Consider the following 27,395-nt stretch of genomic DNA (forward strand, 5'->3'; position numbering starts at 1 on the left):
TCCCATTCCATTACTCAAGACGCTTGCCGGAGTTTGTTGAGTATTCTTTAGGTGATGTTTTTGTGCAAGGGTTATCGCTTGATTTCTTCTCATGCGTGGACTTTTTATGATATCTGTTGAATCATGGCTAGGCCCATAACGGCGGATTTAAGAAGAGAAAGTATAGATATCCTCAGCGTCGGTGGCCAGTTCGCAGGAAAGCTCTCAGCAAGTAATTCTTGTGACGGAGAAACTGTACCGTTGAGAAGAATTGGCTTGCAACCAGATCAAGATTCGAAGAAGGATGGAGAATTCACCGTACAGAATGGACGAAGAACGAAAGATGATAAACGATCGGGATATGGCACTGGAAAGACGTGGGGATTTCGCTCAGATGAATATCGAAGAATACAAAACTACTGTTACCGATTTCTCGAGATGCCAAGAGGAATCGGCGAAATTCTGTACCATGCTCTTTTGTGAGTATTGTGTATAGTTTTCTTGTTGATCTTACTTAGTCGCTAGCCTATTAATATTTTATGATCGGAAAAAGAGAAAAACAACAAGCTATTGCGTTTATAAACCGTTTCAGGCGAAAACTGACTTTAGATTTTCGCACTTTTTTATTGTTTTTACTACGGAAATTAGTGTTTACGATCGTTTTCACGAAGGTACTAAATTATTCCGTACCGCTGATCTGTTTTCATTTTTAGTGCGATCGAGTTTTCCCTGGGGTTCTGTAATGCAATATTTCCTTGTTTTGATTATTTTCGTGTTTTACCGTGTCGAATTTTAACAGTTAATACACAAGCTTGTATAATAGTTTTTGATACGTGTATTGTCAGCTACAGCGTGGTCGATTTCTCTCAATGAGCTTGTTTAGGTCGTTGCTTTGTGTCAAAATGTTCGTTGCGTTTCGCCGAGATAATCTGCATCAATCATGCCTGAAATTAAACAGTAATTAGGTCACTTGGAACTTCTCTCTTCTTTTCAGTTTGAATTATTATTTTTCTACAACAAGGTTAGCGTGAGAATCGAATTCCTGCGAGCAGCGAAATTAAATAATTAGAGGTCGAAGTCGAGAGATTATCTTTTTAATATTTATTTTTACAGCAGGCAGGCTTCGTGAATAACGCTTCAGCAAAACTTTGAACCAACCTTTCGCTTTCTTTCAAAGTAGTTTTATGCCAAATAATTATTATTTTGCTTGCTAATTTAATTTTTGAGTTTGTTATGAGTGGGAGTACAGTGATTTATGTTGGCACAGAATCGGGAACTTTGTTTACTTCCACTCCACTCATCAATTCTTGAATCACTTAGACAGGTTTTTAACACAAACCCCATTTAATCTGTGATCAGCATTTGCTGTGGGGCACATTATTTTTGCCATAGTCTAAGTATAATTGAATGCATTTGTAAAAAGGGTAGTTTTTTTTCCTTGTTGCATTGCCAATCATTTATCAGTAAAGTTAACTTAATTGATGTATTGTTTCTGTGTCAAAGTTGTAAAGCAATTCAATATGCACTGGTTTATTTTCAATCATCTCTTTGCCACATGTATGCATTTGTATGTATGTATTCACTGGAAGTAATATTTTTCAGACCCCCAAAATTTTGCCAAGTTGACATTTTCAAGATAATTTACACTACGTGCTTCCAGTATCTACCAATCAATAGCACAGGATTTCCCTTTCAACTCAGTTTGTATATATTAGCACACATCTTTCACAAACAACTCTTTGGGTGCTCTTACAGATGAAAGATTTTACAGCAATATGTAATTCGTCAAGGTGCTCAAGTTGCAGTCTTTTGTAGAAAAGAGTTGTTCTCAATTAGAAATAATGCTTTCCTGTTAACAGGTCTTTAAATTGGATTGCTCAAATGTATGGCATGTGACCCTGCTGGGAATGTTTGGCATTATGAGAAAAAAGATTGGAAAGTACAAAAGAGTGTTGATTTGTTCAACTCTACTGTAGGTTGAGCAGGGTTAAAGTCAACAACAGCACTCAATGTTTATTAATTGGCAATGAAATAAGTCAAAGGGAACATTGTTATTGTAGTATTGTCAAAACTTGTTTCATGAGCAAAAAAATAAATTTCATATGAAATGCTACAGAAACAGCTGTCTGGATGTTATTTACATGTACATGTAAGGGGGCATGGAGACCTCTGGCGGCGATATTTACGAAAACTCTTTGTTTTTCGTAGAGCTGCTTGGGTTTCTTCTCAAATTCAGTAAGGTTTAAGTTGACGAATGACATTCAAAGCAGAAAGATGGAAATCCGATTATACTATCAATGGCACTTCATTATTTCAGGTCATCTAATTAACATTATCCAAAATTATCCTGTCTATTAGAAGTGCTAAATGTAAAAAGAACATTCTAGAATGAAATTATTTTAGGACAGATAATTATTGTATTATCAGGAGGTCTAACAAACATGCACAAGAATTTATCTTTAACTCAAGGTCAGTCAGGTTCATGTTTCTTGTTGTTGCTGTATTTGTGACATCTGAAATATCTGGCATCGTCATGGTTACCATCACAGAACCCCAAGTGTTTTTCATCCTTGAAAACAAAAGAGCTCATGGTGTTAATGGCGGCTGATTAATTAGAGGAGTAAGAAAATTGATATTTGACCTCTCAGCACTAGGCGCTAAATCTTGTAGAAGACAATATATTTAAATGCTGGAGTCCATATCATCACCTTATGGGTTGATATATTTGCAACCTGATACAGCTATCACTGAACACTCACAAATCTGTTTTTCTTGTTTTGCTCACCTGGCTTTAACTTTACAAGGCTGTTTGCTAAATGTGTATTTATAACCAGCTGAGACAAAACCACTATTGAATGTGTGAGCTATCAAAAAAAACTACTCACCTTGACTTGCTGCATTTCTAGTATAAGTAAGTCAGAATAAAATCCGTGATTATTTTGTGCACTTGGCCATGGATGTACTTCAGGCAATCACCAAGTATAAAGAGAAAAGATTGTTTTTCCAAGAGCCATTTTGTGCCACATTTATTTTGTAATCTAGGAGTACAATTTTAGATCTGGCTTGAAAATCTAAAAGGAATGCACTCGTGGCATGTTTCATCTTAATTATGACTAATTAACATATATTATAACATTAACATAACTTACAGTGTATATGAAGGGGCACACAAGTGAAGGTGCTAGGCATGATATCGACTTACATGCCCTTTAGGACCTTCATCTAAATGGCTAATAGAAGTTTCAGACTGTTCTGGTAAAATAATGGTTGTAATCAAATTTGACAAACCAAATTTACAACATGTATCCTTGTGTGATTCAGCTTCATGTAGGACAGCTTAATTCAAATGAAAGGTTTGACATAACTGGAATTTCATTATCACTGTAAAGTTGTGGTACAAGGAACCCTTTTTACTGAAAAAAAAACCATGTCATTTTAAGCTTCTCTAATTTTTGCATAGATTACAGAATATGAATATTTGAATATTTGTAGTTGTGAGTGTTCAGTATTATGGGGCCATTTAGGGCCAAATAGAAATTATCCTTCCTTCTGAGGTTTTAGTTTCATCAGATAAAAGACCCTGTAGGAACATGACGTTTGACAATGTTTTAGCTCGACAGAGTTCTTCTTTTTGTAACAGAGCACTCCAAGCTTTTGCGTTGCGTGACATGAAAATGGTGGCCAGAAAAGACTGTCGCGCAGGTCAAAAGACGAGTTATCACTTTAGTTTTTGTTAAATAAACGGTGCTTGCACTAGAAGAAGCATTTATTTCAATGTGTCGGAGCACTTGAGTAAAGATTTTCGTTTCAATAGCAAAACTCAATGACGGATGTTTTTGTTATTTTACGGTCGCCATGTTTGTGCCCCTCCAAAGGGCACAAACATGGCGTCTCCATACAAAGCTCTATAAATTTGGATGACGCGCTTCTGCGAATAATGGGCGAAGGAAAAACAGCAGAAACCTGATTCTTGGCGAGGTTGTTTATATAGCAATCATCTATCATATTCCAGATTCTTGAATTTATTTATTGAATGGTTACGATTTTTAGTTTTGATCACATGACTGGTGAAAACCGAGAATACCCCTGGACCCAGTTGTTCAAAGTGTTGGTAGATGAATCCACAAGATACATTGGATAGCTGTAAAATGCTGTCCAGTGGTTACATGTGAGTGTCAAAAAGGCAAACCACATTATCCACTGGATAGTGATTGATTTGGTGGATGGTGTCAATTATCTTTCCTTGAACAACTGGGGTCCGGGTGGGTAGATGCACAAGTATGGTATATACTTGTCCAGCTATAGCGTGTCCTACCCAAAATGACTGAACACAGTATTTAGGGGCAGTGAATGGTAAATGCGAAACTTTGCAAGAAGACAAGAGACTTTGAGCTTGCCAGACGCTCGTAACCACCAAAGAAATGAGACTTTGAGACCTGTGCATTTCAACAAAAATTTTGAGTGACTCATTGTTTTTGTGGATCATGTGTATTAAATGCATCCGTGGTTGAGTGTCGATTGATATCCTCCATGGACACTCCAACTACATCTTGACTGACACTTGATTGACATCTTGATCGATACTTGGTTGAAACTAGACTGACACTCGAATGACATCTCAACTGACACTCCATTGACAGTTGGTCCTGGTTGGCAGAGTATTGATCGCACTCGTGTGTATCGATCGGAACTCAATGGCATGTCTTCGAAAATTTGTTGACTCTTGAGCGACCTTCTACCAAGATGTTAGTCGAGTGTTGACTGAGTATCAGTGGAGATGTTAATCAAGTGTTGGTCGGGATGTCAATCAAGATGTCGATCGACAATCGACACTTGACTGCGGTTGCCTTTAGCACACATAATCTGTTTTGCCACCCCCAACATGACAATCCTGGCTTGGAGAAATAACCTTGAATTTCCTGAGGCAAATGATAAAATGCAAATGACTACTGGGCCACAGCACCTCTCGTAGTGCTATTTAAACATTTAGCAGCAAGATTCATTTGTTTTTTTCTATTTGCAGATTTTTCCTCGTAATTGCAAGCCTAGTTTTAACTGTGTTGAGCACAGTAGAAACTACAGATAAAAACTATGAACAAATTTTACAAACACCGATATTAGCAGTGGTGAGTGTTGCTAATTTTAGTGAATACTAGTAACGTTTGCACCAAACCTGAGGCGTGGAGAAGCTAGAATCTTGGACAAAACTTGAGTCACTTTCGATAATTTGACTCCAAAACTTTACCTGTTTACCCAAGACATTTCCCCTTTCAATGTTTTGTCATGCCTCATTTACATGATTGTATGTTTTGTCCACAACGACAACCTTAAGCAACCAAACATTGCAGGGAAATAATTGTATTTTTGAGTTTTGTTAAAAGTAAAAGTTTTCATTCCTTTCCTTCAGATAGACTGAGAGAAGCTTGTCTCTAAACTGAGTTGTATCAGCAATTGAGTATAAAATTCCAAACATATACATGTACCAGGCACTGATGTTTTATTCCTCAAAATTAATAAAATTTTATCATCTTGTTAACTTGTGGCTGGTGCCGAAGGTATCCACCGTCCAAAAATTTACATGTATGTCCCTTTTGAGGAGGTTTTCTTTAAAAATTCTGTAGCCTTGTTATTTAAGGGGAATTCGTCAATGTTGTCACATTAATTTGAGTTTTCCAACTCTTTTGCAGGAGGTTATTTTAATAGTAATATTTGTGATAGAATACATCGTACGACTGTGGGCAGCGGGCTGTCGCAGTGCATATGTAGGACTAAAAGGGAGATTGTGGTTTGCTGTAAAGCTCTATTCCATTATAGGTACGTTTCCTAATATTATTTGTCACGTTTTCGTCTGTTGTGAAAGAAAGACAAAGCTAACAGAAAGTGTATTTCACTGTTCAGTCTTAATAATTACCACTGCATTGTGTAATTCATAATAATTATTAGGAGAACTTTTCACAATGAAGTGGTTTGTGTTTCAAATTTTGAAGCCAATTCCTTATTATACTGTAGCAGCAAAAAGGTTGTCATGCACATGTAGATGTATGTCTTGAAAACATTTTACAACAATTTCCTTTGATGTCACTACTGCATTTTTATGTTGTGGCTTAGCTTTATTTTGGTTTTAATCTTTTTGAACCCAGCTTGGTTTTAATTTTAGTTTCCTCTTTTTAGGTTATGATAATGAAAATGAGACAATATATAACAAAATGGAATTTAATTTATAATCTTAAGCCACAACTTAACAGACATATAATTATCTGGTAATTAAAAATTAATTTTTTAGTCATGTAACAAAAATCTTAGTCAACTCTCTGGCCTGGACAGCAACATTTTTGGAAATTTTTATGCAAGTGACAGACATCTTAAATTTGTAGTTTGAAAGCTAGCAATCTACTTCAGTCACTTGTTTTATGAAATTGCTAAATGGTGATATTTTGCGATCAGAACTACTTAATTGCATTCTAGACAGGTGCTGATTTATATGTCATGGCTATACATGTATTAACTGTATATGTCTAAATGAATGAACATGTACAATACATATGTGATAAACATTTTTTAAGTAAGCGTCCACTCAGACAATGCTCTCACTAAGAGCTTTTTCATCGTGTTATCTGGTTGTCTATTGGCAATCTTTGATCACCTCATTACAATGACTTTATAAAAATTTTATCGTCTAGACAACTGTAAATATGAAAATATGATTCATGGCAACTGAGTAACTGTGCAAATATGAGTTGAGACAAATAATCAAATATTCATTGTGGCAGCTGTTTTTGTATCATTTCAAGTAGATTTAATTTTGACCTGTTTCCTTTCAAATTTGGTATGAACCAAAGTTTGCATGTTCTGAAAACATAAATTCTATGTTTAAGACAGATTCTGCTCAAAGTCCAAGCAATAAGTGCAAAAATTATGTACTAAAAATCTACACTCGTATCACGGTAACTTTTGGAATACAGTAGAACCTCGATTTAACGAACCTCGATTTAACGAACCTCGATTTAACGAAGTCCTCGATATAACGAACGATATTCTATGTCCCGGCCAAAGTTACAGTAAAATGTATGGAGTAGAACCTCAATATAACAAACCTCAGTATAACAAATTCTTTGATATAATGAACATAATCCGGAAGCCCAGATGTAAAATCTACCTCGATATAACAAATTACAATGTCAACACCCGACGGAAGATAAACGCTGAACAGATCAACAGTCAACAAATCCTTGTAATCCTTATGGTAAAGAGACAGCAACCTTTCAGTCAACGGCTTATTATATGTCATAGACATTGGCACTATAGTATTTTGACATCAATTAACTTCTGCTCTATCTTCTTTGAAATGCGGAAATGTTTGGTAGTGCAACATAACAGCACTAAAACCCGTTTCCTTGTTTACATAGACAGTTTCTGTATAACCTCTATGTTGCAACATTTTTAAATTGCTACTCTGAAAGTGTCGTTCTTTCGTAAACAAAAGCTGTGCATCTGCTCAAAAGTGAAAATAATTGATACTGAAAGCCACCATGCCTAATGAATTGCATCTCAAAACGCGGCACTACTGGGTGATGAAAATTGCATTGAATTGCGTGACAGAAGTCACCTGTGTTACAAATGAGTCATTAACTATGACCTCGATATAACAAGCATTTTGGTCGTTTCCCCTCAAATTCATTATATCGAGGTTTTTGATATAACGAACCCTCGATTTAACAAACAAATTTGACTGGTCCCTAGCGACTTCGTTAAATTGAGGTTCCACTGTACTATCTAAAACAACTCATTTTAGTTCATTTCTCTAAGTGACCCCGCAGGTAAATTCTCAAGCATTCTCGAGAAAGTTGAGGTCAAACCTTGTGTGTTATTGTGTTTTTCACTAAAGCGAAACCTGTGTTTTAAGTCTGAAATATAGATAACTTTGACAAGTTAAATTTTCTCTCGTGGGGTCAGCTTGAGAGCCAAAGTCTCGATAAGTTCTAAGTTCTAAACTAGTAGTAATCAGAGATTATGAGAGTGCGTTTGACGCTCTCACTTTAATATAGAATTATATATCGTAAATAAATGATTTCACTAGCCGACTTTCAACGTTTGTCTATTGCTAAAATCAACATTTTTTCAGCAGCAACCGAGGTTTTACAGTCAGATATGCCTAGTGTCAAAGTCCATGCTAGTGAAGAGGTCACGATTTGTTGATACGTTGCGTGACGCTGCCAGTTTCTGTAGTCTCTCAAGTTTCACAGAATATTTAAATTACGTACATTATTCTAAGCTAGCATTTGCAGTCGCGTGCTCGTTTCGCGACTAATTCGAGTATTTCCCCTGATGAATAAAGTAGTCTTATGGATCTTGCCTTCAGAGTACTTTTCCACCGATTCCAAACAATAAAATTTCGACCGGATAGAGACTGAGCTATCTGTCGCAACTGGAACTAATCAACAAATGCAATCAAAATGTAGCTGTTCCCACGGTTATCATCCCAAAGCCAAGTCGGGTTAATAAACAAGGACAATTCCCTCAGATTGCGTTTTTAAATTTGCCAAAATCTAACGCTGAGAGCACATAATAGCGAGGCGTACGGCGACTGAATGGAAAGAAGTCAAACAAAAGATCCATCGGAAAGACGAGCACACATGGCCTGCTTACATACTCACATGTTTGCCACATGTCTTATCACATAGCATTAAACGGTACCAGTACCAGTTTACTGGCCGTGACATGCCCCTACAAAAATCAAGCGGGGTGGCCATTTTGGTGTCCTTACAGGAATGTGGGTTTTTTCAGTTTAGAACCGTGCACAGGGAAACCAACTCTGAAAAGCCACAGGTCAAAATTAGGTTTGCATTCCACTTCGTCGAACGCAATAACTGTATTCAAAATAATACCATGCCATGAGGTTTTTTGGTAACTTCATTTTTGCCATTATTGTTTGAATGTTCTGCGGAAATCATCTTAATTTCTAGTAACCTGTCAAGTGAAAGTTTTGGAAGAAACGCTACAAGTACCTCAACTACAGTTGTTTTAGATCTCAGATATCTGTGAGGGTTTTCAATTTCTGTTAGAAGATACTGAGAGTAAGAGAAAGAAAAGTCATTCATTTGTTGGGATTTTAAAAATAATAAATACCCTGTATGTAAAATAATTCTCCATGCACCTAATGAACACACTGTTATTGTCTTTTTATAGAAGTACACAACTCATGTAGCTTGAAGTGCTCACATACATTTTAAAACTTATTATCTTTTTATTTTTTAACATTTTTTGTACATGTAATGTAGTTTATTTTTTTATATGAAAAAGTAATGAGTGCATGCAGTCTTACAGAAGGATTTCAAAAACCAAGCTGTAAATAATGACATCAACAAGAACTGCCTTTTTCATAGAAACTGTTTGTTTTTCCTTCACAGATATGATAGTTATTATTTCTTCAATTGTTGCTGTGTCATTGGCTAGTAATGTTTCAACCTCTCCAATTAGGTAACTAAAGAATTAAGCTACATATAGCATACATTGTACATGTATACAGCGGTTTAGACAAAGGTTGTGAGTAGTGTATGCAAGAGGTTCTTTTGTGTAGCATTAGTTATTATGCTGTTCAAGGTGCAAGCTTTCTACTGAATAATCTGATGAATTCTATTAGTAGAAGTCTTTATTAGAAGTCTTTATTAGAAGTCTTTATTAGAAGTCTTTATTAGAAGTCTTTATTAAGAAATCAGTCACAATATATGTGTGGCTTTACAATCAATAACAAACTAAGCTAAACTAGAAAAAAACCTATCATATGTATTACAAGAAAAATTTTAAGAAATAAAGTTAAAGAGACATCTATTTACAAAAGCCCGTTTGAATTGTTCCGTTTTTACTTTAGGGAGCATGAAGTCATGGCCCCTTTCTCTAAGAGCTCTGTTACGTTTGGGTGGGAGCAAGTCATATAATACATGGCCAGTGTCACTTGTGATTCTTTTGAAAAGATCACTGTCCCTATCCTTTACAACATCAGATATCAAAATGATCTTATTTGTATAGCCAAAACGATAGGCTCTCCGAAAAAAGTGTCAATCTGATCTAAATATTTGCCTTGATAGGCAGAGCCCCACACTTCTAATCCATACAGAAATAATGACATTATGAAAGAGTTGAAGAGTTTACTAAGCTGATCTTTAGTGCACCCATAATATTCTATTAGTGTGTAAAAGTGCTAGAAAATGTAAGACAATTTGTAAAATTTATGCTTTCATTTGGCATTGTAACAAATGAAGAGTTGACTGTTGGTATCAAAATGGAATAAATATGTCCACCAAAATGTACATGTATATAGATACATATATGTTCTTGAAATTGTTTTGATTTGCTTTTCAGGTTGTTGAGATTTCTTCCTTTACTTAGAGTTTTGAGATTTGACAGGCAGGGTGGTACATGGAAACTCCTTGGTTCTGTGATCTATGTCCATCGTCAGGTGTGAATGAAAGAACAGAATCTTCTCTTCTCATATTTACATTCCACAAAAAGTTGTCACAAAATTGTGATAGACACTTTCATTTGCACTGGTATTGCAGAGGTTGTGGGTTCCAATCCCGTTCAAGCCTGAATTTTTCTCAGACGTTATTTTCACAATAATAAGTTGTGAACACAACTTTAATAATCAGTCATGTCTTTACATAAACATCTTTCTCTTCGGTTCAAATTTAAGATCTTCTGTACATTTGTGTACAAAATTGTGATAAATTGTACAAATATTTAATTAGTAATAATATTTATTTATTTCAAGTTTACTTTATATGATTAACACTGCCATTTTTCTGTCTAACTCTTTTCAGGAACTTCTTACAACATTTTACCTTGGTTTTATCAGTTTGATATGTGCATCCTTTGTACTTTACATGGTTGAAAAAGACTCAAATAGTGAATTTGAAAGCTGGCCTAGTTCCTTTTGGTGGGGAATTGTAAGTACTCACTAATAAGTGCAATACACCGCCCCCCTCCATCCATCTGTCCATTCCTCCATCCGTCTGTCCATCCAGCCTCTCTCTGTCTGTCAGTCTGTCTGTCCTCCTTCCCTCCCTCCCTCCATCTGTCCGTCCATCCTCCCTGCGTCCGTCTGTCCGTCTGTCCATCCGTCCTCCCTCCCTCCCTCCGCCATCAATCCTTCTTTCAGTCTGTACTACTTTCTTCCTATCTTCTTTCCTTTGCTGTTTACATGTGCAGCAGAACCCTGTCACCTTTGGGTCCTAGCATTGTAAAAGTAGATTGAAGGTATTAAGTCTGTTGAACCAAGTGGTCCATGCTGCTGCTTATTCCAGTTTCCATAGCATTAAGCGACTAGGGGTGTTTTTACTTCCCCTTCAGAAACTACTGCACGTAGCTAATTGCAGGGTTACCTCCTAACATTATATTTGACAGTACCCATGTATACACGTGGGTGGAGATAGGCATTATGAGAGTATATTATATGGTTAGCTCTTTAAGCGGGCAAGATGAATCAAATCCTGCGCTGTGATTAGCTACCCGAGCGGGCAAGATGGGGCTATCTTGCCCGCTTGGGACTACCTGCCATGTCCCGCAAGAAAAATTTCCCTGAAAGCCATATAATAAATCCTTTATTGACCAAGCTTGTGCGGTCAAGATGGCTGGATATTGGCCTCGTTCTTTTTTTTTGTGAGTTTATGGACCTCGACTCTGTCTCGGTCCATAAACACGCTAAAAAAGAACTTGGCCAATATCCAGCCATCTTGACCTCACACTTGGTCAATAACCCATACAAAGTGTCTTGCCTAAAAACAAACACCGTACCCCTGGTCAGGGTATTGAACCTAACCATTAGACCCCTGCACCTTGCACACCTGAAATTGTGGTCATGTTTAATGGGTTCTAACAAGGAGGCCAAAAAAGTGCCTAACTTGATTATATGTACAGTAGTAATGGAGTGGTCATAAGGCATAGTTGTAATACTTACAGCCCTCAATATCCCTTTCCCAAAACATGTTGAGAAACTGGAGCTGGCTGTAAGCACCCACTGTTTTGAAACACACGGCCTGTGAAGACTTACCATAATAATTATCTCCCTCAGAACTTTATTATCTAGCTCTCTGCATGCATTGCAGGCTTATGATGAGGGAGCATAAATTATCTCTCTCAGAGCTTTATTATCTAGCTCTCTGCACGCATTGCAGGCCTATGGTGAGGGAACATAAATTATTATTTGGTTCCATTCTAGGTCACTCTTACTACAGTTGGGTATGGTGACGCTGTGCCTGTCACATGGTATGGCAAGTGTTGTGCTGCCTTGTTTGCTCTTTGTGGAATCTCGTTTTTTGCGCTGCCTGCGGTAAGAATTTTTTTTTCAGGATCATTTGATATAATTGTTTGCTGTTGGTCTTGAAATTATGGTTAGCAGAGCTAAAAGAAATTATTTCAAGCTTGGCCCCTTTTGGACGAGCAGCTTGCAAAATTTGCTTGCCCAGAGCAAATCTTAGTGTACGTTTTTTGACTTAAGTAATTGGCAGAAGTCTGGCCTGGGCCCTTGCCCATTGGGCAAGTGAGAATGAAAAGTTGGTTGCCTGGCAGGAAAATCTACTTGTCCCGCATAACTGGATAACACTTTTCTCAAGCCTGAATGGTAGATAGAAATAGAAGATTACGTGTATGTCAATGGTTCAGTAAGGCTGGATGATGACAATAATGATAATGTCAATGACAATGAAATGAAAGGTTTTGTGATATTCTCTTCAACTTAATAAATTATGTCAATCTTAGTTTACAATTTAGTTTATTTTGTTAAAACTGAAACAAAGTGATAAACACACATGGTGTTGCAGTCCATTGCCAGTTGCGGAATATTATCTCAACTTACATGTGGCTGACAAAACTCTTTTTAACAAAATGCTGCATTAATTCATGTTCCTCAATTTAGGGCATTTTAGGATCTGGCTTTGCTTTAAAAGTCACTCAACAACAGCGCCAGAAACACTTTCACAGGAGAAGAAGGCCTGCAGCAGTTCTCCTCCAGGTAACTACACGTACAATGTATATAGATTGCAACTCTTCTTTTTTTTTCTTAGAAAAGGCTGTAGGTGTCTAGTTTTGCATGTTACAAAGGAGTACTGTAAACTGCCGCTTATAAGCCCCCCACTTTAATATTAGCTCCCCCCCCCCCCCACAGGGCCATCTACTTGTAAACCAAAAAAATTCCTCCTGTTAAAAGCCCCTCCAGATAATTAAGCCCCCCTCTTGCTTTCCTTGTTTTGAAGCTGTTTTATTATGATGTTTTAAAGCTTAACTGAGCTTCTTTAAGTTTGCTATTACTCTTTTTGATTACAGATATTGTTTGCCGACTCTGTGGCAGACATAATAAGAAACGAGATATCAAAACAGAGTCAACAAGTTTAGCAGTCACAAGCTTTTGACGCTGTCACAGCATCTTTCTCAAGTGAAGAAATGTCAGGAATCTATTTGTCATGTGAGCTTGGGTTGACCAAGTCACGTGCCAAAAACATCCCCGTTTTGGGTGGGAAGTTAAAATCCATGGTCTTGATTGAGTGTGGGGGACTGACTTTATTATTTTGTTTTCATGTACATTCCTGAAGTCATACTGGCGCTTGTTCTGTGCTGATCTTGACTCGAAGTCGGTAGCAACATGGCTACCATCCATCTACTATAATCGTCAACAACACCTGTTGAAAACTGTCATGGAGAAAACAGGGACCACAGGTACGGCAATGGAAGATGACAGTCCTCAGCTGTCAGATACACAGCGTAAAAGGAAACGTTCAATGTGGTCAAAGCAGAAGGGTTTGAGACGGGAATCATATGATGTGCGAAGCAGTAGATCTGAGTCCCTTTTGACAGGCATTTTTGACAGAAAGACTAGCACCGCAAGCACATTAGATCATGATTATTATTTTGGTGAGATGTCATTACTTTAATACTCATCACAGCAGAGGGAAACCACTGTTGCATGTTGATGGGTTTTGAGAAATCTAACCCCAGCACATCACATGAATCATATTTAACTCTTTCAATGCTTGTGATTGAAAAAGAGACTTACAGTACACAGTGGTGGGTTTTAAAATGGCATTGTCTGAAATTCTGAGCTCAAAATTTTGCAGTGAAAAACCGTTTTTTTTTTTTAAGAGAGGAAGGCAAAGAATTTACTCATTGTAAGCATTTATGAACATACAACACAATTATTATATACTGTTTGAAAATAGACTGGCAAACAACCAGGAGAACATCAACAGAAACAGCTTACATATAGGTTAAGACAGTGGCATTAAGTTAGAAAGGAATGTTTTGCAGTAAACAGTTCTAGGAATTAGCTGAAAATATATTGGCAACATTTTGAAAGATAACAGCCGCTGCACTGTGTTGGTGTTAATAAGACATTTCAAGAAAAGAATTAAGCCAAGAATGAAGTGATGTGGGTATTTTTAGAACATTGTGCCATCAGAGTTACATTATCAAAAATGGTTGGCTGGAGACGAAAATCACCTATGACCATCTACCACCTTCATGATCTACTCTGCTGTGTAATTCTTCTGATTCAAGAGAAAAAGAAGGTAAAATCAGGTCCTACTCCATCTACTTCAACACTTTGTGACAAGTCTGTTTGATATCGTCATGTTAAGAGAACAGCAGAGCTTTCAATGCTTTTTGTTAGTTCTGTTTTCAATGAAATAAGTCTTACAATTTGAAATGACTGTTATGCATCAGATTGTTTCCTTTTATGGTTTAAATGTGAGTTTTATGTCAATATTTTGTATCACTATTTAAAACATTGCCATTTGAAAAAACCTACTAGTGTTTAAGCCTCTTTCCTCTCAAACTGTCTGACCTGAGTCGTGGATAATGTTGCTATCGACTGGTTAAATAACTGTCCACTGGATAATTAATAGACTAGACGCAGTCGCTTGCAATCAGGGATTTGCAATGGAAGAGTTAACATATGATAATAACAACAATATTGAGTTATTACACATGTTGATACTAATTAATTATATCTCATATTGTGTTCTTTACTTTTGTTTTGTCAGTAACCTTGCACCTCTGATGTTAAGCACTTACACAATCTTTGGTATTTGCAAGGAGTAACAGTTAGAACAAAAAGTGTTCTTAGGCACCCATAACTTGCACAAAACTTTTGGCTGTACTGTGATAGTTACTGCTCAGTGGTACAAATACTAATAATAGGGTTAGATCAAGTCGGAAAAAAAGTTTGGAAAACATTTTCAAGTTCCTGGAAAACTCAGGAACTTACGCCGTAAGAATCTGTTCAAAGGAATCTTGATCTCTCATCATAGTCATGGACTTTATTAAAACATTTATTACGACAGTTGTTTATAGTAGCAGTTGATAGCAGTCCAAAATAACCCTGTATAGTTAGACCAGATTTCTGTAGGCAGAGATATTAATAATGTTTTCCATTAAATCAAGAGATTTATAATCGTGTCAAAGTAAATGTTATTCAATTTATAGGAGGAAGTTTGACCAACTCCAAACAAAATGCTGTACTGTTTATTTCTTAGTGGCTCTTAAGTTTTGTTAATATGTCTGAAGTGATGTTAATCTGTGTAAGATAAAGTGTTGTTACTTGTGCTATTTCTTACCGCAAGTCACATTGCTGTAAACATTGTGTTGCAGGACTTTAAAGTCACTGATTTATGAAATATATATTTTTTTATACAGTTCTTTTTCTCTAAGAAATAATTCCTGTTAACCTAATGGCATAAATTCCAGTTAACAAAATCGAATTGCGAATTGTGTTAAAAAAGGCACACTAATAATGAAATGACAATGCTGTAATAATAATAATACTTCAATATTAAATTATGACTATGAATGGTAACCATGTTGAATGTTGATACAAGGTCTTAGATTTTTTAAACATGACTTTAATTAATCAAGGCACTTTTAAGTTAACACTGTATTTCCTCAATATAAAGCCCCTCTGATAATTTCGCGTTAGAGGCGTAAAATTGAAATATAACCCTCCCCCCCCCCCCGAGTTTCCTTTACCATAACTGTAATTATGAGTTTGAAGAATGAAGAAATTCTATAGAGTTTTTAAATTGCTCTAAAATAAATTGTTTCAAGTAAAAGTCTCAAATTTCATTTTGACCCTGATAGAGGACCTGTATGAAAACTAACTAGCGCTGATGTGACTTCCTTTCAAATTTATTTCTTAAACTTTTTTTTGCGAAAGTCTGGAAGGGAAGATGTGAATTTTTGAAATAACCACCCGCGGGTTTTAATTGAGGAAATGTAGTATTGTAAACCTGCAGGTAAATAAACGTGTGAGATAATTCTGTCTTTAGCAGACGGTCGACCTAGGTATGGCTCGTGCAGCAGTAGTGACGCCCTTGTGACGATGTTCTCATCCAGTAATATTCACTGTTCTATTGTGCATCCAAGAAAACGAGCTAATTCAACCTCGCTTTGGGGTGGTAAGTGAAAGTGGGGAGCATCAACAACCTTGAAAGTTCTAAACTTGAATTAATTACAAATATAGAATGAAGGCATTTCAGCTAATTTTGTAAACTTATTAAGTTAACGTTTAATAGTCAACCTTTATTCTTACTTGTAAAACTGGCCAGCGTGAGATTCTTTGTCATTGCAAATTTTATGGAGATAACAAATATAATGACTAAATTAAAGTGGAAGTAATTGCTTAGTTTTAACTTTAAAAAGTCACAAAAAAGGATAATTAATTGCTTACTAACCTGAGAGAATTTGATATTCAGTTTTAATATTTGTTAAATGTAATAAGCTACAAAATTGTATAATGAAAAACGTAAAACTTTGTAATTCTCGCCGCTTAGTAAGTAGGCAACTTTAGGTCTTTACAAACATTGTACAAAGCACAGAAGTTAGTTTATAAGTAAATAAGCCTGCAGCAATTTTCAATTATTCGAAAATATGAACAGGACTTGTGTTGGTTTCTGTAATAAATAGTTCGCAGAGCCTACATAAGAAGGTTTTTCTGTTTGTAGGCTTAGCACTTTCCTCCGCTCGAGTAAGACTCGCGGATGACGTACTCAACAAAGTTACGTATAGTGATTGGTTGTTATTAGCGCGGGAAAATTCAAAATCGAGCATTAACCAATCAGAGACGCCACATGGACCTCTGTAGAGCCACGTTATCAGAATTGAAGATTTCGGGCCCAGTCTTCAGACGTTTCTCGAGCGGGAAAGTACTGAGCCGCGGGAAGAGGGAGATGTGTTTTCTAAAGTTATTCTGGAAGGCGTTGCTTTAGTGAGTATTTTATACTAACGTAGTTACCTTCGATGCATTATTTGCAGATGAAAACGCACTGTTAGCTTTACAGCAAGACGGGGAGAGACCTTGCATTGCGTAAGTTGTGATTATTAAATTGTTTTTGTCATGAGTAAAAGTTTCACAATCGGCCATTCGATTAACTGAAAAGTTTAGCCTAAATTTTTTCAAGTTCGTCGTTTGTAATCCATGTTTGTTTTCTCCATCCTCAACTATCCTTGTTCCTTTATGGTTTATTATTATCTCTTTGGTGTTTTTCTATCTTAGTGAACTATTATTTTGAGGTTTCCTTCCCTGAAAAGGTACTTTTTTTCGTGGACAGAATAACTCAAAATACCGTGACTGAACGACTCGCTCCCCACGATCTTTACTGATTTAATGACTTGTCCTTCAATCCCCAATGTTTTTCCTTCATCTTAATTTCAGTGTTATCACTGTCATCGTGAATTCGGCTGAATGAACCCCTTTATTAAAAACTGTTTTAGCCGTCACATAAACGGTACAGAATATTAGCTACCTGAACTACATGTAAACTTTCTTCAAAAATGTATAGCAATCCTTTTTTTGTCGTACTGCTGCAACAAAGGTCTGTCGTTCAGACGATTTATTTTTTAAAGTTATCCTCAGTTTTCTGGGAAGTCTGTGGAAAAACTCTAAGAGAAAGGGAAAAAATCATTGATCGATGAGAACTCTTGTTACACAAGACTGCTGAATGAGTTGCTAATTGTTAAATGAGGTTTTGTCAAATTCCGAACTGCGAGGAATTTCACCTCAACCACTTGTCTCTTTTGTGCCGTCATACGTTTAACTCATACAAATTTTACTCTAAATTAACTTACTGCTTGTATTTCACAGGTTGACTAATGCTCAAAAACTGGCCATTCGTCTCATTCGTATCTTAAAGCTCAGGGTAGCGATTAGAAAATTCAAGGTGAGAGAACTTTTCTTTATAATTGCGCATGCGGAATAAACGAGTTTTCTACCTCACTCGATACAGTGGTGCATAATCGCCAAATGTTGAATTTACACGTAGATAGTTCACAGGCATGCCACTTAAACTGAAAGAAAGAACTTGGCTATTTACAAGCGTGACCGAGGAGCTGAACCAGAATCTATCGAGAAATAACTCCGGCTTAGTGGTCAGAGCGGGACTTGAACCCGCGACCTCCGCTTTCAAGTCCGGCGCCCTAACCACTCAGCCACGCTAAGGTAATTAAATAACAAAATACAACTCCTTTCATATCTTGAATTTATTTACTGTTTTTGCAGGAAGCAAGAAGACCTTACGATGTTAAGGATGTGATAGAGCAATACTCAGCAGGGCATGTAGAGATGTTAGCAAGAGTGAAGAATCTACAGGCCAAGTAAGTCAGTACTCAGTTATACTGCGTGAATGCGAGCTGACATAACCATCCATTCTCTTGTCGCTCGTTCCATTCCGCGCCGCTTGACAGCTTGTGTATTGTTTAGCGTCTTTGATTGACCACTACAGGTGGTAACAACCAATCACCGATCTCTTTAGTTCGACGTCATCAGTTTGAATTTTCAGGCGTACCTCAAGCATGGGAATGGATAGGCCGTGCGCCCAGTAAGAGAAGTAAGTTTGCAGACATTGATTATCAACCGGCGAATTCCGAAGGATTTCTAAAATATCACTACCGGGATTGGTGTTTTTCACATTAATATTCTTTTGTAGTCTGTGTTGACATGTTTGTCTTCTTTCTTTCATTCTAGGATGGACAAAGTTTTTAACAACACGATCGAGGGAGGAGGTAGGTTTTTACGCTAATTTTGCATGAAGACCTTAATGTGGATAAATGTAAGTTAGGCTAAATTAAACGCGAGAAAATATTGCAGGCCAACAGTTTCCCGCAGGGTTGTCTGTAGGGTGGCCGGGTGGAAGGGAGTTGTGCAGGGCTTCTTGTAGTTTACAGCTCTGCCGCCGATGTCAATTCATTTCATGTGTTTTTCGCTGTCGGACTGTGTTCGTAGAGCTTTTCTCCCTGCTCACCCCTCCCTCTTCTCATAAGTATTTTTCTTTCTACTGTTTGTTCAGTGTGATGTTGTCTGGTGGTTGCTGATCACACGGTTTTCATGGGTACCCTATGCGCTTGGCTCAGATTGCTCGTGGCTCCACCTTCCCATCTATTGTTAATGAGTTAAACGGTGGTTTGAAAATTCGAGACGCGGTGAATCCGTCATTTCATGGTCGATTAGAAATCGCAACCAAAACTTGCCCGTGCTGCAATGATCCTTTTACGTACTGGTTTGATCTTTTCACTGGCCTCAGACTTACATGTATCTGCATCCTTTGATAAATTCCTTTGCTTGGCAGACCACGCAAGCTCGGGGAAACAAGGAATAAGCCACAGACTCACCCGGGTGGAACATCAGGTAAACAAACAGATAAATTTATGGGAAGAGTATCGTTCAGGTAAAAAAAGTCCACATAGCAAATTCTTTGAAGCACCGGTTTTTGTTAACCAGTAAAAACAGCCCGAGCATTCGCGACTACTCCACAAGTTTTTACGTCGGCATGACGTCATATCATTGCGTCATGTTCCCTGGCAACTTAACTGACGTCAATCCATTCTCGTAGACAAAAGTTGTTTGCCATTAACCATGTTTAATTCCGGAAATTTCGGTCAGAATGTAAATGGTAAGACAATTTTGACACGACCAGCCGGAAAATTTCCGCAATATACGGAATGTCAGTTAAAAATTTCCAACCGAAATTCCGAATGAAAAATGTCGTTACCATTTGCAGTTCTTCACCAGTTCCAGCCGCCATCTTTAAATTATGATCAGGTCGAACACATCTTCGGCTCTTTCGGTAAATTGGGGGTTGTTATAAGTAAATGGTCAATGGCCAATCCGGACGAAACGTATCACCAGGGATTTTGCTTACTATTTGCACAAACCGTTGACGGACAGGTTTCTTCGCTTAAAAGGTAAACGAGGATTTCTGTGGACCGTGAATTTTGTGCCTGTTGTTTTTCGTTGGATCTAAAACACGTACGAGTCCGGGAATAACCGTAATAAATTTGTATTTCAGTTATTGAAAAGTGGAAAATGCGAATTACATCTAGTTAAGTACTGCAGTGGTATGTGTATAGTAACGTGACATTTTGGACATTTGACAAAAGCACCAAGTCGACAGCTTACAGCAACTGTCTTTTAAACCTGAGTAAACAAGTCGACTCTTACCTCGCTCGAAAGAAACAACCGAGACTGGAGCAGTGTTTCCCCCATAAGAAGGTGGTGTAAGGGCCCATACAGCCGGAGCATATCTCGTTTTGTGTAGCACCAAGCGACTGTTTGACACAGCTCTGCAAAAAAACGTGTACTGTATTTTGATTTTGTGATGTCAGTTTCGTTCCCAGGGTCTCTCTTCCCTCCGTCGAGAGAGATCCTGGGAACGAAGATGGCTGGTTCCAAAAATTCAAAGCCAACGGCACAATTAATCAGAGATAGCTCCATGATCTCGAGCGAGGAAAAGATGAGCTTCCAAGTAGAGATGTATTTTTGCTCAGGTTTTCTTACTACATGTTACGTGCGTTTGTTTTCATTTCATTCTGTTTAATTTTTCAGGTGACCGTGATTGACTCGAAACTGGAATTAGTGCTGCAGATGTTACAGAATATTCAGAACACACGAGGCTCTCCTTCAGGAGGTAGCCACTCGTACGACTTGCATTTTCGCGGTAACGGCGACGGCGTATCTTCCAGGCGTTCATCCGTGTCACGCGCGCACTCAGATCCGTTAGACGTCAGGACGCAAATAAGCTCAGAAGCGCACGGCGTGACTACTCACGTGGTGCGCAACTCAGACATTCCTTGCGTGACTCTTAGCGATCCTGAATCGTTTCCAAGTACGGGTTCACGGCCGCTGTCGCTGAGTTCTGTGCACTCGCATTCGTTACACGGGAGTGTTTCTGGCGGAGAGCAACATCAAAACGTGGACCAGATAGACAACGTTTGCCTCAGTGATCCCGGCGCTCTTAGCGCACCGCTTCTGTCACGCATTCTTGTTAACGACAAGAGACAGTTGTCTGACGTGACTGAAGAGAGTCTTGGTGATTCGAAAGAAAATGTAGGCGGTTTGACACCCCCCGGACCAATATCTCAACAGAACTCGACCGCGTCTGATTGTGAGCCGGGTCCGGGGAGTGCAGATAGCTCCTTGACTGAACAAAAAGATGAAGAACCAGTTTGGGAAAAACAAGATACAGGTTTAGAATCTCGACGGCGGAAAAGGAGTCTTTTAAATTTAGGAGAAACGGAGACAAAGTTGCCAGATGATGAAGAGACATGGGACGCCAAAAATCCCTCCGATACAGGCCAAGAAAAAGATCCAGAGACATGGAATGTTGCAGAACTGTACACAGGGACACCAGAGCGAAGAGATTCTCCCAGCGGAGACAAGGGCACTTCACGGAAGAATGCCCAAGGACAGTCTGACGGTGAGCCTTCTTCTCGTGCGGTTGAAGAAGGACATTATGATTCGTCAGTTAGGTCTGCGCCGACGAGGATGTCGGCAAAGAGGCGTCCTCTGGTGAAATCGAATCCTGTGGAGGTCTAGAACGCGTTGAAATTCAAAATGCCAAGAATATATGACCAGACTTGGGCAATGATCATCCAGGGATTTTCATCAGCAATTATCCCGCTTTTAGAAACTGCGCCTTAAGGAGTATCAACTCCAACAGTGATTTCGCGAAGCCCAGTCGAGGACAAGATTAGAAGAGTTTCCGATTGTTTTGTCGTCCAATAAGAAATTGCAAGAGCCCTACGGGATTTCCTTCGCCGGGATTCCGACTGTTACAAAGGGAACTGGGCTCGACAATTCTCGCAGATGATTAGTACTTCTTCCCCTGATTGCCTGCTCCGGTCGAAAGAAAACGTGAGAGGAATAAGGAGAATAATAACGCGCCAGTTTTCCTTATCGCTCAATATCTACTCACTCTTTTATGTAGAAAAAGGAACACCTCAGGTTTTAAGTAAATTTCAAGAAAACAAATTCCGCTAAAGATCGAGTATTGCCTCGACACGCAACAAGACAAAAGTTCTTCGCAAACAAAAAATTTCTTAGCTCCAAGTAATTTTAGCAATGACTTAAATCACCACAAGAAATCTTCTTGATGAAAGATTTCTCTGAAGCTGGACTCTTAGGTGGTGCGATTCTTAATGATTTTTTTTTTTGAAGGCACTGATTTTTGGCGCACAATTGCTTGTGGATAGCATTGCTTTTCGCGAACAAAATATCGCTATGAAGGAGTTGACATGGCCGCCGTTGCGCGCGTTTTATAGGGCAGTAATTTTGAACGCTGTTGCGTTAGAACGTTTGCGTTAGTTTTGTCCCTTTACGGGGAGTATTGATGAGAAATTCGCAGATCTTTTATTTAAGTGCAAGCTGGATTGTTTATTTGTTTTACCAAATGGCTTGTTTTATCAATATTACTGAGATTTTTCTCGTTAAAGGTGTATTTTTATAGAAACTTATCTGTATAATAGTGATGGAGATGTACAGTTAAATAAAGCGACTGTGAATAGGAGGATCTTTGTTTACAATATTTGCCTCATTAGCATAAGCGATAACATTTCTGAAGGAGCTACACAACGTTATATCTAAATATGGAAAGGGCACAGCACGATTAACTGTAGCGCGATGTGTTGATTACTTTTTGTGCGACGCGGGTTTAAAAACTCAAAATTTTACAAAGAATGTTTAAGTCTATTAGCGCTTGTGGCACCCAGAAAGAGCCAAACATTTCACCAATTACTAAGTTTCACAAGCTCTGGAGTCAACTTGCATCAACGTCGTATGTTTATGAGCAAAAATGTAAAACAATGGCGACAAAAAGTACATGTTAGTACCCAGACTTCCCCTACCCTCCGACTCATCTCATGGGGTGCTTTCCAAGTTCCAGTTTGTATTTCCGCAAATTACCAGTGGAAATGGCCAATTTCCGGATTTCTGCGTTGCGCCCGCAGTATCAACGTTATTACGCAATGCATATAACTCGTTCATCCGACAAAATGGCCGCCAAGGTTGTCGGGAACTTGCCCGCGCCATAGTTCTCATTAGAGGAGTCGGTGATGCTCTTCGCCGCGACCGCTTAATCAATAGAGCTTCCACTGGACCTTCAGGAACGTGTTTAAGTGAATATATCCCTTTGTGTTTCTTTACAAAGCTGGGTGCTTAAAAAGGCGATGAGCAATTCTCTCCATCGATCTGCGGAATGAAGCCAAACCATTTAGAAATTTATATATTTTCTCAAATAATCTCATTCGTCCTCTTCACTGTCAAGTTTCAAATAGACTGCAGTTCTAAAACAGTTTGAGCTTTTAACCAGTTGTTCCTAGCATTTGTCCTCATAGAGACATTGCGGACATGCAGTCCCGGGGTATATGCGCATATTCAGGTATATGCGGCTCCAAAAGGTATGGTTTTAACCGTTTCGGTCAGAAATAGGGTATCGATTTTGGCCATTTTGGTCTCAACATGACGGTATGGTTTAGCACCCTAGTCTTCAATTGTGTGGGTTTTTTTTTTTTTTTTTATAGAAGAAGCTACTTTTTCATCACTTTTTGATAAGACAATTAACAAAAACCCTTTACAATACCTTTAACATCGGTCTGACCTAGGAGCTAATTATAAGGCAGGTCAGAAACAGGGTTTTGATTTAAGGATCAGGTCATAAATTGTGCATCGAATTTTTGGTCAAGTCATAAATAGGGCAGGAGAATTGCAGATTTTGGCCTTAAATAGGGTAAGGGTTTTAGGAAGCGGACCGCATACCCCCACCCCCACCCAATTTTTCTAGTACTACCTCTCCCCTTCGAATATGCAATCACAGCTTATAAGAAATTTTTATATCTAACGGTATTTTAAATGTATTGCATTGAATATGAATTCATAAAGCAAGCAAGAACGTTTCTGGTCATAGTCGCTACTTTGTTTCTTCCATTCCCAACATACTACCCTAATTAAGTGCGCTAACACATTACTCGCCAATTTAAGTTCTTCTTTACTCGATGTGGACATATCAGCTGTTCAATGGTTGTTGTTTCCCAGCCTTGACCTGTAAAGTAACATACAAACATTGATTTAAAAAAACGATGTATTCATGATTGATGTTTTGGGATATTTTATCGCAAAATAGACTACAAAAATAACAAAAAGACGCAAATTGGGCTGCTTTACAAATACGGATGCTAGCTCACTCGATAACTACTTTTTTTGGAATGCTATGGCCAACCGTACTCCGCTCGGGTTCTGCAAATTTTGAAAGCCGAGGGAGTGTGGATGGCATAGTGGTGAGAGCGCTCGCCTCTCACTGATGTGGCCCGGGCTCGATTCTGGCCCGGTGCCACATTTGGGTTGATTTTGTTGTTGGTTCTCGCCTTACTCTGAGGTGTTTTCTCCGGGTACTCCGGTTTTCCTGCCTCCTGTGGAACTATCGTTTTCCAATTCCAATTCGATCAGGATAAAAGATTTTCGTGAAAACCAGCTGGGGCTGATTTGGCTTCCTCTGTAAATATTGTAATTTTTATTTATTTTTATTTTTATTTAACAGTTTTCACCAGACGTAAGACACACGAAACGAAAAGAAGAATGCCAATTTGTTTACTCATTTTGTGGGGTAGCCATGGTAACAGCAAATTAGTCCATGGCACTCTCCCATTCCGTGTATTTCTCTCTCGCCCCAATCACACTCGGGCTTGCAGACCCCAGATATGCCATGATATATGTAGCACGTATCCCACTCTTCCTCTGACAGATATAAAGGATTCCAGAGATAAGAAAAAAGGTGTATAATGTATTAACGTATAGCACTCTTGTAAATTGTCTGTTAGTGTACAGTATCCTCGTAGCCCTAGCGCAGTGTGTTGCTTGGCTATTTATATTAGAGCTGCTTTGACGTTGAATATATAGGTGACCGTGTTTACTTACTAACGAAGATGACTTCAAATTATAAAGTGTATCTCTAACTTGCAAAAAAACCAACACCGAACCTAACTGCTATTAAAAACTGATCTTGTGAAAGTATAAAAGCTATAAAGAAAAATTGAAATACCATAATCTTCCATTATTGACTTTCCAATCACAGCAACGGCATAAAAGATTAACATGAAGACCACGAATTTTCCTTCCATGTTGCTGGCTGTTGCATGAGAGAATAAGGGTTACTGTTATATGTCTATTTTGATGTGTGCAAAAAAAGGATAATATTAAATTGTAATATTATTAATATAGAATATAAAGGAACAATAGAAAGCCTTACACAAGCGAACTTTTGCAAGAGTTAGGAGGGGTAAACGTCTTGCATTGCGCAAGAATTGAGGTCGACAAACTTTAATTTTAAACATGCTCTGTGTCTTATTGTACAGGGCACTACAGTAAAGTAACAAAACATATGAAACACGTTCACTAGACACCCTTAAGCTCTTGGCAAGATACGGGACTTAATTGGTGCTCTCAGGACGGCAGCAACATGAATGGTTTTTTTTTTTTTTTTTTTTCATTCATTCATTCTGTTTTTTTTTTGCCTTTTTACTTAATGTGCAGTATTTATTCATTCCTGCCCTCGTCATTTAAATCCGATGGCAATACAATCACGGATCCCATGGACATCGCTGACAGATTCTGTAAATACTTTACCAATATTGGCCCCAACTTAGCGAGTGCTATACCTACCGTAAATTCGGCTACTTTTCGCTCATTTCTTGGTAGCAAAGATCATCCTCCAATTATTCTAAAACCCACCAATACTCGTGAATTGGAAAGCATTTGTAGCTTATTTTCGCCGAGAAAGGTCTCTGGTTATGATAATATTTCTATGCGTGATAAAGCATTCATTTCACCTGATTTCCGCACCTCTCGCAAACATTATAAATCTTTCCCTCCTAAAAGGTATCTTCCCAGAAAAACTAAAAACAGGTAAAGTAATTCCCATTAATTTACAAAACAGAGGATCCGAGTCTTTTTGTTAATTATAGACCAATTTCTTTGCTGCCAAATTTCTCAAAATTCTTTGAAAAGGTCATGCATAATCGCTTACTCGAATTTGCCGAAACAAACGAAGTATTCTATCTTCGTCAGTTTGGTTTTCGTAAAAATCACTCGACATCACACGCATTAATTCATCTGCTTGATAAAATCTCGTCTGCAATTGACCAACATGAAACCACTGTAGGTATCTTTCTGGATCTTTCTAAAGCTTTTGATACCATCGATCAAATCTTATTCACCAAGTTGGAACATTATGGTATCCGTGTCGCGGCTCTGCAGTGGATAAAAAGCTACTTTTCTTATCGCTATCAATTTGTTCAGGTAAGCCTCTTTGCATGTTTCTGCGGTGTTATGACGGCGCTGCTGTAATGTTTTCTAAAATTAACCGCTCCTCAGTTTTTAATTAAGAGAGGGACACGCAAAACCCTCAGGCTCTAAAACATACCACGTAAACAAAAGATGTAAGATGCAGCTTTGCCAGGTAATTTATGACCTGCATATGAAATAATATTGGTTAACATTTTTTTTCTTTGCTTTGTGTCCACGTCAGTGGTAAATTAAACGAGCTATAGGAAAATTTGGATGGAAAAACTAACTATTGATTTTCTTTCGATAGCTCTGAGATTCTATTGCCTGAAAAACAGAACAGTGAAAAACGAACTGCGAACAGAGACGAATGGTTACGGTTGTCATTAATATCAGCTTAAATAGCGTTCCGGTTGGCCTAAAATGCACTGTCCCGGCAGTGGTTAGCTCTCATAAAGCTGAGGGCTACTAAAAGTGGTTCTGACCAATAATTACAAATTTCTCAGGCTACCTTTTAACCTCATACAATAGGACATAATATCTGGGTTTTTTGAAATTGTGTTTTACGACTGATTATTCCATGAAGCTCTAAAAGTCCCATCGCTGTGGGATAATATTGGCCCGGTTTCTCGTTTAAAATGTCAAATTGCGTGGTTTGTCAAAATGTGACATAGCTTACCGTTCAAAACCAGTCTTCTCACTCACTGTTGAGATGTGCGTTCTTTAAAAACTTGCTTAACTGATGGCACCGTGACGTTACAAGAAAGCTTCTGTTTTAAAGGGGTTAAGTAATTATTGACAGAAAGACACGTCATTACCAAAGGAGCCA

At 38.1% G+C, this 27,395-nt stretch overlaps 1 protein-coding gene and 1 long non-coding RNA gene across 7 annotated transcripts; one reads left to right on the forward strand and one right to left on the reverse strand.

Annotated features, from left to right (window-relative positions):
- Positions 1-22,799, forward strand: LOC110066081 (potassium voltage-gated channel subfamily KQT member 1-like). Of its 3 annotated transcripts, XM_089270512.1 has the most exons (16): positions 1-458; positions 5,003-5,105; positions 5,667-5,793; positions 9,387-9,456; positions 10,339-10,435; positions 10,797-10,922; positions 12,194-12,304; positions 12,890-12,985; positions 13,563-13,881; positions 16,290-16,418; positions 17,275-17,326; positions 18,104-18,179; positions 18,518-18,612; positions 18,983-19,020; positions 19,584-19,642; positions 20,840-22,799. In XM_089270512.1, the coding sequence occupies exons 1-16, from the start codon at positions 124-126 to the stop codon at positions 21,827-21,829; spliced, it is 2,823 nt and encodes a 940-aa protein (XP_089126638.1). In that variant the 5' UTR covers positions 1-123; the 3' UTR covers positions 21,830-22,799. The 3 variants fall into 3 exon arrangements, with proteins under 3 accessions (XP_089126638.1, XP_020628938.2, XP_020628939.2); XM_020773279.2 differs by lacking the exon at positions 16,290-16,418; XM_020773280.2 differs by lacking the exon at positions 16,290-16,418 and having other exon boundaries at positions 13,563-13,686.
- LOC149104459 (uncharacterized) lies at positions 22,641-27,395 on the reverse strand. 4 transcript variants are annotated; one of them, XR_016201120.1, is made up of 4 exons: positions 27,246-27,395; positions 25,326-25,412; positions 24,260-24,329; positions 22,641-23,479 (listed from the first exon to the last, which is right to left on the reverse strand). It is a non-coding gene; the product is annotated as an uncharacterized LOC149104459 (long non-coding RNA). The 4 variants fall into 4 exon arrangements; XR_016201121.1 differs by lacking the exon at positions 25,326-25,412; XR_016201122.1 differs by lacking the exons at positions 25,326-25,412; positions 27,246-27,395 and adding an exon at positions 24,879-25,309.

The sequence above is a fragment of the Orbicella faveolata genome, unplaced genomic scaffold (assembly GCF_042242905.1).
Source record: "Orbicella faveolata isolate gen_17 unplaced genomic scaffold, um_ofav_v1 contig_34, whole genome shotgun sequence".
In the NCBI taxonomy this organism is placed as follows: Eukaryota; Metazoa; Cnidaria; class Anthozoa; order Scleractinia; family Merulinidae; genus Orbicella; species Orbicella faveolata.